Source organism: Ornithorhynchus anatinus, chromosome 11 (assembly GCF_004115215.2).
Source record: "Ornithorhynchus anatinus isolate Pmale09 chromosome 11, mOrnAna1.pri.v4, whole genome shotgun sequence".
In the NCBI taxonomy this organism is placed as follows: Eukaryota; Metazoa; Chordata; class Mammalia; order Monotremata; family Ornithorhynchidae; genus Ornithorhynchus; species Ornithorhynchus anatinus.
Genome location: NC_041738.1, coordinates 53,925,025 through 53,939,708, shown reverse-complemented (window position 1 = coordinate 53,939,708; position 14,684 = coordinate 53,925,025). Strand labels below are relative to the sequence as shown.

Here is a 14,684-nt window from a genome sequence, read left to right as displayed (position 1 = left end):
AACCCGGAGTCACTGGAACTCAGACAGCAGTGTGGGCCACATACAGGCAGGTGAATGGGGAGACAATAGGGACTGTGTCTGCACTGGTCTTACTGGTACGCTCCCAGTGCTTTGCACATTGCTCAGCCCACCGCAAGGGCTTAATGGACACAATAATCCACCCTTGGTGGGGCTCGACACCCTGTTGGAGGGATGGTTGGCTGGCAGAAATTCTGTGTGTAATTAGCAGGCAGCAGAAGCCAGAGGGGAGATAGATAAAACAGACCAAAACATAGATGAGTCCAAGGGGGTATTGGAAAGACAGAAGAAAACATGTAGATAAGCCAGGAGTGCGGAGGCACCAAATAAACCGTTCACCCTTGCTAAACCTCCTCGCATGTCCTCATGACTACCATCGGGCATCTCTTTAGTGGGATGGAGGAATCATCACGCGCAACAATAAAGCCCATTAATTCAACAGGGCAGGGGATAAAATGGCTATGGACAGATTGGGTGGCTCTGATGCAAATTAAATACTGTTTTAAGTGCTGGGGTGGGTACAAGTTAATTAGGTTGGGTACAGTCCCTGTCACTCTTGGGCCTAAGTAGGAAGGAGAACAGGATCTTCATTCTACAGCTGAGGAAACTGAGGCCCAGAGAAGAGACGTGATTTGCCCCATGTCACAAATGGCGTACCGGAATTAGAACCCAGGTCCTTCTAACTCCCAGGCCCATGCTGCCTCCGCTAGGCCATGCTGCTCCTTAACTTCATCCTTTAAGAAGAGGTGAGGGCTTAGTTCTCTTTTACTCCCCAAGCAGCTTTACCTTGCAGGTAAGGCTGGAGGGGAATTACTATGTATGTCATTCCTCAGTGCCACAATCTGCGAACCAGAATTTCCTCTCTGGAGGCCCACAGCTACAATTTTGATCCGAAACAGCTTTCCGCAGATACGCCGACCACCAACCAAGTTGCCCCCAGAGGCCCCGTTTCCTTTCATCTTTAAGAAATCTTGTCAGTTTAGGTTCAAGCAGCACGCCAAGTCTCTTGTGACCTACTTAGTGAACTTTCACAAAAAGATACCAGACTACGTGGCCTCAAATACTACATACTGTGCTACCTGAGTGCCCGGGCTCAATAAAATGTTGTGCACACTGATGAAAAGAACACTCGACATCTTAACTTGTATTTTAGGTTGACACGTTTGAGCCTTAACGTCCTTTAGAGAAGTTCTTAACGTCCTTTAGAGAGGTACCCAACAAAAACAAGAGTCAAAATCTGATTCTAAAGATGGTTGATTTGTACCGAAAGGGTATCCAGCTGAAAGCCAGGAGCTTCTCAACCAAGGCCCTCAACGGGACAGATTCAAATGAGTTGCATTTTTGCCAAAATTTGAACCCGCAACCACAAGTGTGGCATTCTAGCTCATGCTCCCAGATCACTTGACTTCAGCCTGCCGCGCCTGACCTGTAGGGGAGTCCAGAAAAGAGTCCCCCTCTGGGTTATAAGCTTGTTGTGGGGAGGGAATGTGCCTACCAATTCTGATGTATCGTTCTCTCCCAAGTGCTTAGTATAGTGCTCTGTAAATACCACTCATGTAAGAGTCACCCTTCTTCTATCAACAACTGCTAGAGACAGAAAATGTCATCTTACAGTAGGTGTTAATCAATCACTGGTATTTACTGAGAGCTTATTGTGTAGAGAGAACTGTAGTAAGTGCTTGAGAGTGTACAATACAACCGAGTTGGCAGATGCCACCCCACCCTCAGGAATCATACAATCCTGTGTGAGAGACAGACACTGTGATGTACGTACATACTTTTAACTGGTACGTAGTGTTTACTGTGTGCCACGCACTGTACTAAGCGCTGGGGTAGACACAAGATAATCGGGTCGCACACAATCCCGGTCCCACATAGGGCTCCCAGTCTTAATCTCCATTTTACAGATGAGGTAACTGAGGCCCAGCAAAATCAAGTGACTTGCCCAACGTGACCCAGAAGACAAGTTTGTTGTTACAATGTCCTCTCCCAAGCACTGAATAGTGTTCTGCACACAGTAAGCGCTCAGTAAATTCGGCTGAAAGTGGTGGAGCCAGGACTAGAACCCAGGTCCTGACTCCCAGGCCCACGCTCTTTCCTGTAGGCCATGTTGCTTCGCTAAATTAAAATTACGGATGGGGAGACGCAGCAGGGCATATGGATCTGATTATAAGTGCTGTGGGATGGGGTGAAGGTGCTGAAGCATCAATTCCCCAACCCACCCCTCGAGGTGGAAGTCGGGGGGCAGAGGTGAGGGAGGTGGCTATCGGGAGGGAAGGAGAGAAGTGAGAAGAAGCAAGCAGCAGCACCACCACCTTGTGTTGAGACACCTTCCTTGGGGGGGTTGCAAAAATCACCAGCCCTGACAGCTCTTGCTTCCGCTCCTGCTATGCCAGGGAGGCTCAGCAGAAAGACAAGGCCACGGTTCCACCCCGCTGAGCATAGCTCGAGTTCCCAGAACCCTTTGTGCCATTCCCAGGGCGTTACCCGATGCCTTGGCCGAGCACCGGCCCTACTAATTATATTCTCTGCCTCCCTGAATTCCGCCGGTTCGGGCTGAGAGGCCTTCCTCCCTCCCGTTCCGACCGCCAGCGCGGCTGCTCAACAGTAGCTGCTGGGCTCGAGCCCAGAGGTGTTTCCACTCCAGAGGTGGATGGGGTGGCTCCCCATACCAGCTCCGAGGGCTCGCTTCGCCGTCCCAGGGCGCCACCGGGAAGACCATGTCTTTTCGGGCGAGGGAAGTTGGCTCTCTCACCCTGACACAAGTGGAAACCAAAGTGGGTCCCAGGAGGATGGCCCGCCCCCGCGAGGCCTCTCTCTGAGTTGGAGAACAGTTGCCTTCTTACTTGCCACTCGAGTGTAAAACCGCAGTCTCGCTGATGGTGATAGCTGACAGCAGGAAAGTCCCTCTATGGCAAGGTGCTTCATCTAGGAGTGAAGCCCACCCCCAACCCTCCCCCCCGTTCACACTACGGTGCTTTGAAGGGATAAACATCACCGGGCTTGACAACTTACAAAAATCTGGGAAGGAGGCAGCCCTTCCCCGTCCCACGCACCAGGCCGAGCTGTCCACAAAATCCCCATCTTAGAAACCAGGTGGAAAACCTATTTAAGTACTCACCTTACCTCAATCTCGGCTCACCGCCGACTCCTCACCCAAATCTTGCCTCTCCCCTCCTTCAAACCCTTATCACAATCACATCTCCTCCAAGAGATCTTCCCCGACTAAGCCCTCATTTGCTCTACTCCCTCTCTTCTGCCTCACCCTTGCACTTTATTCACCTACCCTCAGCCTCACAGTGCTTATGTCCATATCCATACCTATTTTCGTGCCCCCTTCTCCCCCAGACTCTAAAGAGTATGTGAGCAGGGAACACGTCTACCAACTCTGTTATACTGTACACTCCCAAGGGCTTTAGTACCATCCCATGCACACTGTAAGCACTCGATAAACACCACTGATGGATTGAAAACAAGCCTAATGAGAGGGAGAAGGTGCTTCCCACACGGAACTTCAAACGATCTCGGTGCCTGCTTCCGACACCGGAATGAATCGGTGGTATTTACTGAGCGTTTACTATGTGCAGAGCACTGTTGTAAGCCCTTAGTAGAGTAGAATAAAAGACACGTCCCCTGCCTATAGCAGGCTTACAGTCTAAAGGCTCGACGTCTAGTTAAAGGCAACCGGGGCGCTCCTCTCCAGGAGTCAGAAAATCCACTCACCCAAGCCAGACTCCAGGGTGCCCCATTAGATGGTGAGTGAATCCCACAGGGGCGGAGTCCGCTTCCGACCTGATGAATCTCACACCTACACCAGCGCTTCGTCCAGTGCCTGGCACGCGGTAAGCGCTGAACACGCACCGCACACAATTATGATCATCATTATTAGTGCGGAGGAGCAAAAAATCAGAAACCTCACCTTGCCTTGCAGACAGGCTCAGGATTCACCTGCCAGGCCCACAGTAGCTCCAGCCTCGAGGCTGAAGGTCGGGCTCCCGGGCTCACATCTGATATCAGCCTGAAAGAGTGCACTGGCCTGACCACATTTACCACAATCTCTCTTCTCGCCACATGGGCTCACACCTTTATCTCTCCAAATCACATGGAGAGACTGCGAGGTCAAACTCCTGCCTGCAAGAAGTGCCGCCAACAGGTCCCCCCTCAGATGCAAGGTGCCATCAAACTTCACAAAGAAACCAAGAAAACAGAGCAGCCCCAAGTCATTCCCCTTTCTTCAGGGCCTGGGCTAATCCTAATGGCCACCACTGACTTGACCTTTGGGCACCAGCTCCTCGGACAGTCCGCCCGGGCTACTTTATTGGGTTGAATTTGGGCTGGAGTGGCAAATTTAGGAATCCTAATCTCATCACTATGGTACTGGAGAATTTCACAATAAAGGCCTTTTCTTTTCTCCAAACTGACTTATCGGCGGAGGTGATTGCAACAATCCTTCTGGGCTCGCCTCAGTTTCTACCACCAATCACAATGTTCCTATCATGTGTGTGTCTCGCACACCTCACGGGCCTCTAGTCACCACACACTTTCCACGTTAACTCAGAAGGAAGGTTTGCTGGGAGCGAAAAACGCACAGGAGATAAGTGAACTCCAAATTTTTTTTCAGCCCTGCCGGTCGGCCCGGTCAAACAGGTGCGGAAAAGGAAAGCGCATGGGCCTGGGAGTCGGAGGACCTGAGTTCTAATCCCAGCTCCGCCACTTGTCTGCTGTGTGACTGGAGGCAAGTCAGTCTAACTTCTCTGTACCTCATCTGTAAAATGGAGATTAAATCCACCTCTGTCCACCACAGACTGGGAGCCTTATGTGGCTCAAGGATTGTGTCCAACCTGATTACCACGAATCTTCTTCAGTGTTTAACACAGCGCCTGGCACCTATTAAGTACTTAACAAGTGCCGCAACTATTAGTTAGGCAAAAAAACATTCCAAGAGTGGAATTACGATGGACCTGGTGACCCCGTATTCGAACAGCAACAAAATACTTCAAAAAAACAGATCTCAAAAATACTTTGAACAGATACCGCCAAAGGGAGGAGACAGAGAGAGAGAGAGAGAGAGAGAGAGAGAGAGAAAAAGAAAGAGACAGAGAAAGGGGGGATGGGGGAGAAGGCAACCAGGGCCCCCCAGGCGACAAACCTGAATAGGAGATGGCTTTTCCCAGCCCATTTCAAAAATTCCCATCAGCAACTCCCGCTTCAAACAGTAATCTTCAAATTCATTTCCTTTTGTGGAGGTCACGTCCTAGCAAAAAAGGAGGAGGAACGGAGAGACCGCTTCAGGCTAGCGTCCCAAGGGATCCAGTTGCTTAGCTGAAACAGGAAAGTCTTGACCCCTTCACCTTCTCAACCCCCACCATTAAGAGTGTAAGTTTCTTGTGGACAGGAAATGTGCCAACTTATTCTTCTGCACTTCCCAGACCCAGTTCCCAGCCCAGATTTGCCCTGAACCTGTGGCTCAATCAGCCTTTCCCAAGTTCCTTCTCAAGTGACTTTCTGATTAAGAACGATCCGAGGCCTATTCCTACTGAACCAATGGAGAGTCTGAAAAAATTCAGGCATCCCGCCGGGAAAAGAAACAAAGTATTTCTTGCAGCTACTTGTCACTTTTAATTCGCAAGTTAATCAAGTATATTTTTACCAAAGCACACATAACGTCCCATTCTTGAAATGAATGCCACTGCTCTCTCACCACTGCTCTCCCAAAGTTTTAAAACACACTCACCGAAGTTTTGATTCGCAGATCTTTTGGCGGGAGTTTTAAAGTCTTCTTCCAGTCATCACCAGGTCTACAGGAGGAAAACCTGGAAGTTAAACACTGCCATGTGCGCCATAAACTTACTCACCTGCAAATCTGTGCGCTCTGGAGTCGTCAGCTTGCCTCACCCGGAGGTGGGGGGGCTGGGAGCAAAGACCCTCAACTCTCTGCTCAACAGCAGTTGCTGCTGCTCTACTGGGTTTATTTCGGGCTTTGCTCGGTGCAGAGCACCTCACTGGGCACCTGAGAAATTGCACAAAAAAGGGGAGAACACAAAGCATGGCACCTGCCCTCAAGGAGCTTACAATCTAACGGGGGACCAAGAAGACATGCATTTAAAGACCGAGATAAAGGACATGAAAGATACATAAGTACAAGAAACATTTTTACCAAATAGATTAAAGGTATTTACTGAGACTTCTGTGTGCAGAGCAGTGCTACATGTTTACGGAGGGCAACAAGAATTAGAGAAGCTGGAGTGCTGAAATCCTGAGAAAAGGGCTCTCCTACAGGACAGTATAGTCTCATTCATGGACATCCTGAGAAGCAGCGTGGCCTGATGGAAAGAGCAAGGGCCTGGGAGTCAGAGGACCTGGCTTCTAAATCCAACACCTCTTCTGTGACCTTGGGCAAGTCACTTCTCTTCTTTGTGCCTTAGGTTCCTCGCCTATAAAATGGGGGTTCAATACTTGTTCTCCATCCTACTAGACTGTGAGCCCCATGAGGCACAGGGCCTGTGTTCGACCTCATTAGCCTGTATCTTCCCCAGCGCTCAGAACAGTGCTTGACAAGTTATAAGCGCTTAAGAAATACCATATGTCCCCTTAAGTCTCACTTTCCCAGTTCTTCCCATACATTCCTTGTTGAGGAAGAGAGAAATTCAGAAAAGGAACACTTCAAGAAAAACAGTCTTGGAACAACTCCAGCTAACAAAATTAGTTAAGGCCTAATAATAAGGACAGCCGGGATACAAAATTGTGCAGACCAACATGAACGAAAGAAAGACATCCTGCTAAATTTACAGGGGTTATACCCCCTTGTTACGGCTCACACGCAGAATCTCAGGCAAGTATCTTGCTGGAAGGGTACAGCTAAGTCCCAGACTTTGAGTACAGGGCTCTGCACGCAGTAAGCACTCAATAAATACCATTCATTGACTTAGAACTCTTTCGAGTTACGTCAGATGGTATTTTACAACACTTCTAAATTCACAGCCTGTTTCAGCTAGACAACACGCCAGTTTCGGCTTTTACATCCTTCTTCTTTACGGCAGCAAGGTCCAGGGCAAGAGTCCTGGGAGCCAGAAGTCCTGGGTTCTAATCCGAGCTCTGCCATTTGCCTGCTGTGTGACCCTAGGCAAGCTGCTTAACTTCTCTGGGCCTCAGTTACCTAATCTGTAAAACAGAAATTCAGTACTGGTTCTCCCTCCTATTTAGACTGTTAGCCCCATGAACAGTCTGAAAAACTTGTATACGCCCCAGTGCTTAGTACAGCATGTGGCACACAGTGAACATTTAACAAAAACCACAGATATTATTATGGCACTACTTCCGTAGGTCGGGGGGACAGACTAGGGGTAGGGGACTAGGGAGGAAGGTGCTCCACGGAAGCCCGGGAAAATATTTTTAAAGGTCTGGGGGGGTGGGGGCGAAAATGTTTCAAGTGGACAAAAGGGACAGAGCGGGGAAGAGGCTGCGGGGCAGGGGCTGGATATTGTCACAAGGGAGGGCTGCAGCGCCCGATAGATTCCTGACAAAGTAAAAGTTGACTACTCAAACTCGGAACCTCCCCGACTCAAAAGACACATGATGATGTAGTTAAATCACTTATCTATAGGTTCACTGAGTTCAGAACTCTGGGTAATTTTGGCAAAGATCGGGTCTCCGACCTTGGTCCAGGAACTGATCCTGAAACAATACAATTCTTGTGAGAAAATTCTGACTTGGTATTTCAACGTGATATGCAGTTTTCAGGAACCAATTAGGCCGTAAGTCTGAGGACATACTGTAATCACTGTAACCCTGTATTTATTGAGCGCTTACTCGTGGGAGAGTATTATACTAGGCGCTTGGGAGAACACAACAGAGTTAGAAGGCACAATCTCTGCCCTTAAGCAGTTTCCAGTCTAGGCTGGAGTTGGTTTACACTGCAGTTTTCATTTTAGGTCATCCCAAGGCCCTTTCACTCTCTCTCTCTCTCTCTCTCTCTCTCTGAAAGACTGGCAGGCGACCCAACACTTTAAAAAAAAAAAAGATATTTGTTAAGCACTTACTATGTGCCAGGCACTGTATTAAGCACCCGCATAGATACAAGCTAAACAGATTAGACACAGTTCACGTCCCTCATGGGAGTTGGAGTCTTAATCCCTATTTTACGGACGTGGAAAGGACAGGGCCTGGGAGTCAGAGGAGCTGGGCTCTAATTCTGGCTGCGCCAGGTTCTTTGCTGTGTGACCTGGGGCAAGTCACTTAACTACTCTGGGCCTTAGTTCCCTCATCTGCAAAATGGGGGATTCAATATCTGTTCTCCCTCCTACTTAAGATTAAGTCTCCCATCTGGGACCTGGTTATTTTGTACCTACCCCAGTGCTTAGTACAGTGCTTGGCACATAGTGAGCACTTAACAAATCCCACAATTATATAATAATAATAAGAAGAAGCCAATGATCCACCTAATTCAGAACTTCATTTCCTACATAGTTATATCTACTATTGGAGATGGGCAGCCAAAGCATCTCCACCATCCCAGGGTATGACACGACTGTGCAAAGAAGTTGAAAAAGTGTTCCAATTCAGCTAGGCCTCTCGCTTCCTGCCCTCTCCCAAAGGGTACCCAGGGAAGACACTGAAAAAAAATTCCCATTATTTCCACTAGCCTGGGGGAAATAGCGACTCTCCTTGGGTGAAAACCCAACTCCCAAACCTCCAGATTCCCTTAGGGAGAGTGAGCCTGTAAGAGTTAATGTTTGCCTCCCAAAAAAGCAAGCTATGCCCCTTTGCTCCAGGAATTTCCCAGGCATGCCCTCCTGGCCTACCAGTCTACATCTCTCAATCCGCAGAGAAGAGTTTGGGCCAGTGTGGCCTGACCACTAGCTCAATAGGCATGTGACATACAGGTCGCTTTAATGGCCTTCAACCCTCAAAGCTAATGAGAGCTCCCCTCCTCCAGGAGGCCTTCCCAGACTGAGCCGTCCCTTTCCCTCTGCTCCTCCTCCCCATTCTCCCTTCTCCCGCCCTCTGCTCTTCCCCCTTCCCCTCCCCACAGCACTGCGCATACTGGTACATATTTCTCTATTTATTTTGTTAATGATGTGTATATATCTATGATTCTATTTATCTTGATGGTATTTATGCCAGACCACTTGATTTTGTTTTGTTCTGTTTTGTTTTGTTTCGTTCTGTTTTGTTTTGTTGTCTGTCTCCCCCATTTAAACTGTGAGCCCGTCGTTGGGCAGGGATTGTCTCTATCTGTTGCCGAATTGTATATTCCAAGTGCTTAGTCCAGTGCTCTGCGCTCAATAAATACGATTGAATGAATGAAAGCTGTTTCCCTCCGTCTCTGGGCCACTCCCGACCCTCAATACCAGAAGTCCAGGGAGAGCAGAAGCAGCTTGGCCTAGTGGAAAGAGTCTGGGCATCAGAGGACCTGGGTTCTAATCCTGATTCCACCGCTTGTTTTGCATAACCTTGGGCAAATCACTTCATTTCTCGGGCCTCAGCTACCTCATCTGTAAAATGGGCATCAAGACCGTGAGCCCCATGTGGGACATGGACAGTTTCCAGCCTGATAGCTTGCATCTCCTTCAGTGGTTAGTAAAGTGCTTGGCATATACTAAGCGTTTAACAAACACCATTATAAAAAAGGTACTTAAGTGCTTACACTATACTAGGTCCTGTGCTAAGCACTGGGTTAGACACAAGATAGTCAGGTCAGACACAGTCCCTGTCCCACCTGGGGCTCAGAGTCTTAATCCCCATTTTATAGCTGTGGTACCTGAGGCCCAGAAGTGAGGTGACTTGCCCAAGGACACACAGACAGGAGCCTGGATTAGAATCCAGGCCCTTCTGATTCCCAGACCTGTGCTCTATTAGGCCACACTGTTTATCTTTAAAAAATAAAACGGTAAAAATTTAAAAAATTTAAAAGGGAAGGGTTTTCTCCACCCAGGGGAAGAGGCAACCTAGATGGTCAAGAAGAAACCCTCCTTTTCCAGTTCTGCATCCCACCGACCCTCCACAGGACTTCCAGAATCATTTCTGAATGTGTCTGGGAATTGGTCCTGGATCTGGAGGCTACCTAAACCAAGGGCAGGGAGGGGATCCCCCCCGACCCTGCTCAAGCTGCAGACCCCACTGGAGTTCCACAAGAAACTGCAAGCCTCACGAGGGTCCGGGACAACATCTCACCTGATGATCTTTGCATCTAACCCGGTGCTTAGTACCGTCCTTGACACATAGTAAATGCTTCACCAATACCAAGCTCCATCCTGATTTTGACCTCGGGAAGATCTGGGCTCCTACTGAACCTAGTTCACCGGGGCGAGGGGAAGAACCAGTGACAACAGACTTCACCTGAAACAGTTAATGCTCTGAAAAACTGCAGTTATTGGGATTTCTCAGAGACGACTCATGGTCTTCCGAAGATATCCTGAAGCTGAATTCCCCAAGTTCAGCGTTCTAGCCTGTTAGTACTCAGTAAGTACTTGTTGACTGACTCCAATACGCACTTCTTCCCGCCCAACGAAAACAAATAGGACCAGTGAAAGGACACTTAGGTTCAAGGCCTAGAAAATGCATTCCTTTGCAAAACTGCCCGTCACCACTGCAAATGCTCATTTTACTTAAAGCGTCTATTCAAGAGCAAAAAAAAGTGGAGTCGCCCTTTGGCTCTTTGCAGTTTTCCCTTTTAAAGACAAAGCACGTCTCCGGAGCTTTGCAAAGCGATTCAGAGCTCTGGGACTACTGCGGAAACGGTCGCCAAGACTCTCCATCACCCGGCGTCTTCGTTCCGAAAAAAATATCGATACGAAATGCAAGAGTAAAAACGTTTTCCTCGACAGTAGGGCCGCGGGAAATTTACACTTCCTCTACCATTCACTCACAGGACTTTCCCAGCAGAGCGTCCGAGAAGGGCGGCGTCTGAACCCGTGGACCAACGGAGGCCGAGAGGGTGAGGGAACCGGACCGAGACTCAGGCCCAGAGCAGGGCAAGGCTCTGGGCTCTGCGTTTCCACCGAGCGAACAGACCTCCCTTGAAGAAATCAACACGACCCACGGTTCGGGAAAAGGGGTCCGGGGATCAACGCAAACGGCCAAACAATCCTGGGCCCGCTTAGGCCTCACACCAACCAGAGCAGAAATACCTCTGGGCTGTCCAAGAGGGTGCTTAAAACACTGTGGGTTCCTCCAGGCACACGCCACGGAGAAATCACACTTCGAAACTCCACCTGGAGGTGAGCGGGCCCAAGAGGAGACCCCTCCCACCTCCCGGAGAGGGATCTCCCTCTGACTCCAGTCACCCATTCCACATCTCGGCTGGTACTTACTTAATAGTGGTGGTCAGACTCTGTGCTTGCTGTTGAGTGCCGTTGTTGATTGTGTTGGTATTTTTCAGCTGATTCATCTGTTGCTGTGTCGGTGTGCCCCCTCCTCCAGGGCCACCACTGGGCTTCACAGGGCCCCTCAGCTGTCCGTTCTGACTGGAGAGACCCATTATAACAGGGTTCTCTGTTCTGGCCGTGCTCATGCTGGGTTGTTTCGAAAGGTGTCTGTCTCTTTTTAGACTTCAAAAACGTTTGAAAGTCAGTACAGAAACTGTAATAACAGTTTATTAGACTCTCCGAAATGAAGAGATAAATATAAGTCTTGCTCAATAGATGAGTCCTTTATTGCAATGCAGGCAAGCACCTGTAAGTCTCTGAACGGTCAAGCAGTAGTCACTTGCTCTGATGCACTGAAATAACTTTTTTTAAAAAAGCCCTAACAAAGTTGAGTTCTAGCTGAATTCACTCATTCAATCTGAAAGAGAGAGAGAGAGAAGTTAATCAACACTTGTTGATGTGATGGGTCACAGGCCTATGCTCTCTACTTCCTAAGAGCCCCTGAGCCGAGAATTTTTCCAACAGGCACAAAAGGAGATCGGAATCCAAGGGCAAAACAGGGCAAAGAATACCGTGAAAATCATGTAATTGTAGGCCGCCTTCAAAACCCAACCGACACCCAGATCTAACGTGTGGAGAAGCAGCACGGCCTCGTGGAAAGAACCCAGCTCTGCGACCTGGACTCGAATCCTGGCTCCGCCACCTAGCTGCTGTGTGACCCTGGGTAAGTAATGTCACTTCTCTGTACCTCAGTTCCCTCCTCTGCAAAATGGGGATTCAATACCTATTCGCCCTTCTTCTTAGGCTGTGAGCCCCTCGCCCGGTGGGACCTGATGATCTTGTTTTCACCCCCCCCACCCCCTCCCCACCAGGGCTTAGTACAGGGCTTGGCATGTAGTATGTGTTTAACAAACAATACCGCAGCAACTGCGTGGATGCCACGATTACAAATCGACTGATTTTAACTCAAGGGCATAACCTGAACCCCGGGTGAGTTTAGGTCAAAACAGATCCTGGACGAATCCACCTTATCTCTACCTACACACCCACAGCGTACCACACAAGCCATCGACTACACACACCAACTACACACACCGACTTGGGACAAACGCCATATTTGTGCTGGGGTTCTGTGGGTTTCCAAAAATAGTGCTTGATGGGTTTTGAAGAATTAGGCACGTTTCAAGTTTCTGCTCTGCGCCATATGGAAAAATATTCTCCTGCCCATGAAACTGGAAAGCCCGGCTATCGTGGCTTCGGGACTCGCATTCCACAGAAAGAAGTTTATTTTTTATATTGCGCTTTTGGCCCTCTTAAATTGCTTCCCCCAACGTTTCATAAAAAGGCCCAGAAAAATAACAAGCTTTGGATTTTAAAAGTCGCACTTGCAAAATGAGACCTTTTTTTCAGCGCCGTAAAGGTAGGCCCAATTTGAAAGTGTCCAAGTTACGTAAAAAGCAAACAAGAAGAATGAAAACAAAAACCTTTCCCTTTAGTAAAAAGAAAAACAAACCGAAGGCCCTCGTTCCGTACATACACAGCCAAGTTCAAAGCAGGCCCGGCACTTACAAGGAAAAAAAAATAAAATCCACCCGGCTACCCTCAAGTATTCTAAACCAATTAAGTACATCTCCATCTCCCCTCAAAAAAACAGATCTGTCTTGAAGCTCTACTACCCAAAAGGTCAAATCTCTGTTTAAAGAAACGAAGTTCTTCCAGGACAGACAAAACAAAGGCCCAACTTGGCTTCCTCTCCTGCATATATGTAGAAGAGATGCATTTCAGAGAGGCGGTCGGCGCGCATTAGAAACCTCGGCTTTTAAAAGGGGAATCTTCCCCCTTTGGGGGGAGGGCAGGGGGTCTGTCTCCCCCCCACCCAAATCCTCAAAAGCAAACTGGCAAGAGGCTCCTAATCCCCTCCGGCTCGGCCCCATCCGGCCTCGAAGAAGGGTCCTGGCCGGGCAGGATGATGAAGGTGAAGCCGCGGAAGGGGTGAGGAGGGGGTGCCAGCCAGAGGCGCTGCCCACGGTGCCCCCCTCGGTGCCCCCCCTGCAACCACCCACCCCTCGGGCTCCAGAGGCCCGAGGACCTGCACTGCAGCTGTGCCCAACCTCCTCCTCTCCCCCAAACACAACCACCCCGGGTGCCCCCCGGGTTTGGCAAATTTCTGCACCAACCCCCACTCCCTCCCTTGGGTTTGGTCCATTTCTTCCCCCATCCCTCTCCTCCCCCAAAACAAACACCACCCCCCTCCTCCCTCCCCGGCTCGGGGGTTGGCAAATATCTGCACCCCTCTTCCCCCAACACAGACAATACCCTGCCTCTCTCCACCCCCGTCCACGCCGCCGCCACCACCCCCACCCCTTCCTACCTACCTCGTCCGTCCATCCCCCCCCCCCCCCCGCCCCCGTTTGGGGGTTGGCAAATTTCTGCTTTTTCAACCCAACGAACGAAACGTAAGGAGGGCGGGGAGGGGCCGCGCGCGGAGTTCATTACAACATTTCCTCCGGGGGAATGGGCCAACGACGCCACCGCCATCACCGCCGGGAGCTTTTGTCCACCCGCCGCCGTGTCCCGCGCAGCTCGGGGTGAGGGTGGCCGGGGGGCGACGAGGGGAGGACGAGGGAGACGAGGCGGTTTCCCTCCGAACAAAAGAGGCCGGGGCGGGGAGGGGGGCGCCCGCCATCTGCGCCACACGGGGCGGACGATGCGGCCTCCCCGGGGCGGCGGGGTCCCCCCGAAAGCGGCGGGCCGGTCCCCCCCACGGCACGGCTTCGGCACCCCTCGGAGGCCTTCCTGGCGCGGCTGCTCGCCCGGCCCGGGAGGACCGGACTAGGCCTCGGGCCTCCGCCCCTCGGGCCCGCTGTGGCCTCCCTCCCCCGGTGGGTGGGTGGTGGGCGTCCGGCCGGCTCCGTGCCCTCGGCCCGCCCCCCGCCGCCTCACCCCTGTCCTCAGAGCGGAGCGCCAAGGCCGCGTTGGCCGTGAGGCGGCTCCCCGAAGGCCCTTTATTGTTGACTCGAAGCGCCCAAGATGGCGGCGGCTTCTTCCTCCCCGAAACCCTCCGCCCGTCCTTCCGTCCGTCCGGCCGGCCGGTCCTCGGCCCCGACGGGCCCCGAGGCTCCCCCGCGGGCCCCCGTCGGCCCCGGCCCGGCCGCTTCTCCCCTCCGGGCCCGGCCCCCGGCCCGCCGGCCCTACCTCCGCCGCTCCCCGCTCTCATGGCGCCGCTGAAGCCACCGACCGGGCCGAGCCGACTCCGCTCCTCTGCCCCCTCCTTCCTTTGCTCCCTCCCTCCTTCCCTGC

At 50.9% G+C, this 14,684-nt stretch overlaps 1 protein-coding gene across 3 annotated transcripts in view; it reads right to left on the bottom strand.

Moving 5' to 3' along the window:
* DDX6 (DEAD-box helicase 6) overlaps nucleotides 1-14,684 on the bottom strand; it is a 27,485-nt gene extending 12,801 nt beyond the window's left edge. The window contains exons 1-4 of one of the 3 annotated variants that reach the window (XM_029074874.2): nucleotides 14,580-14,684; nucleotides 11,331-11,802; nucleotides 5,753-5,816; nucleotides 5,168-5,272 (exon numbers count right to left, since the gene is read on the bottom strand). In XM_029074874.2, the coding sequence (XP_028930707.1) occupies nucleotides 5,168-5,272; nucleotides 5,753-5,816; nucleotides 11,331-11,530 (369 nt within the window). In that variant the 5' untranslated portion in view covers nucleotides 11,531-11,802; nucleotides 14,580-14,684. Of the gene's footprint in view, nucleotides 1-5,167; nucleotides 5,273-5,752; nucleotides 5,817-11,330; nucleotides 11,803-13,880; nucleotides 13,900-14,327; nucleotides 14,381-14,579 lie in introns of those variants that run through there. The other 2 variants (XM_039913404.1, XM_039913405.1) reach the window with 2 other exon arrangements.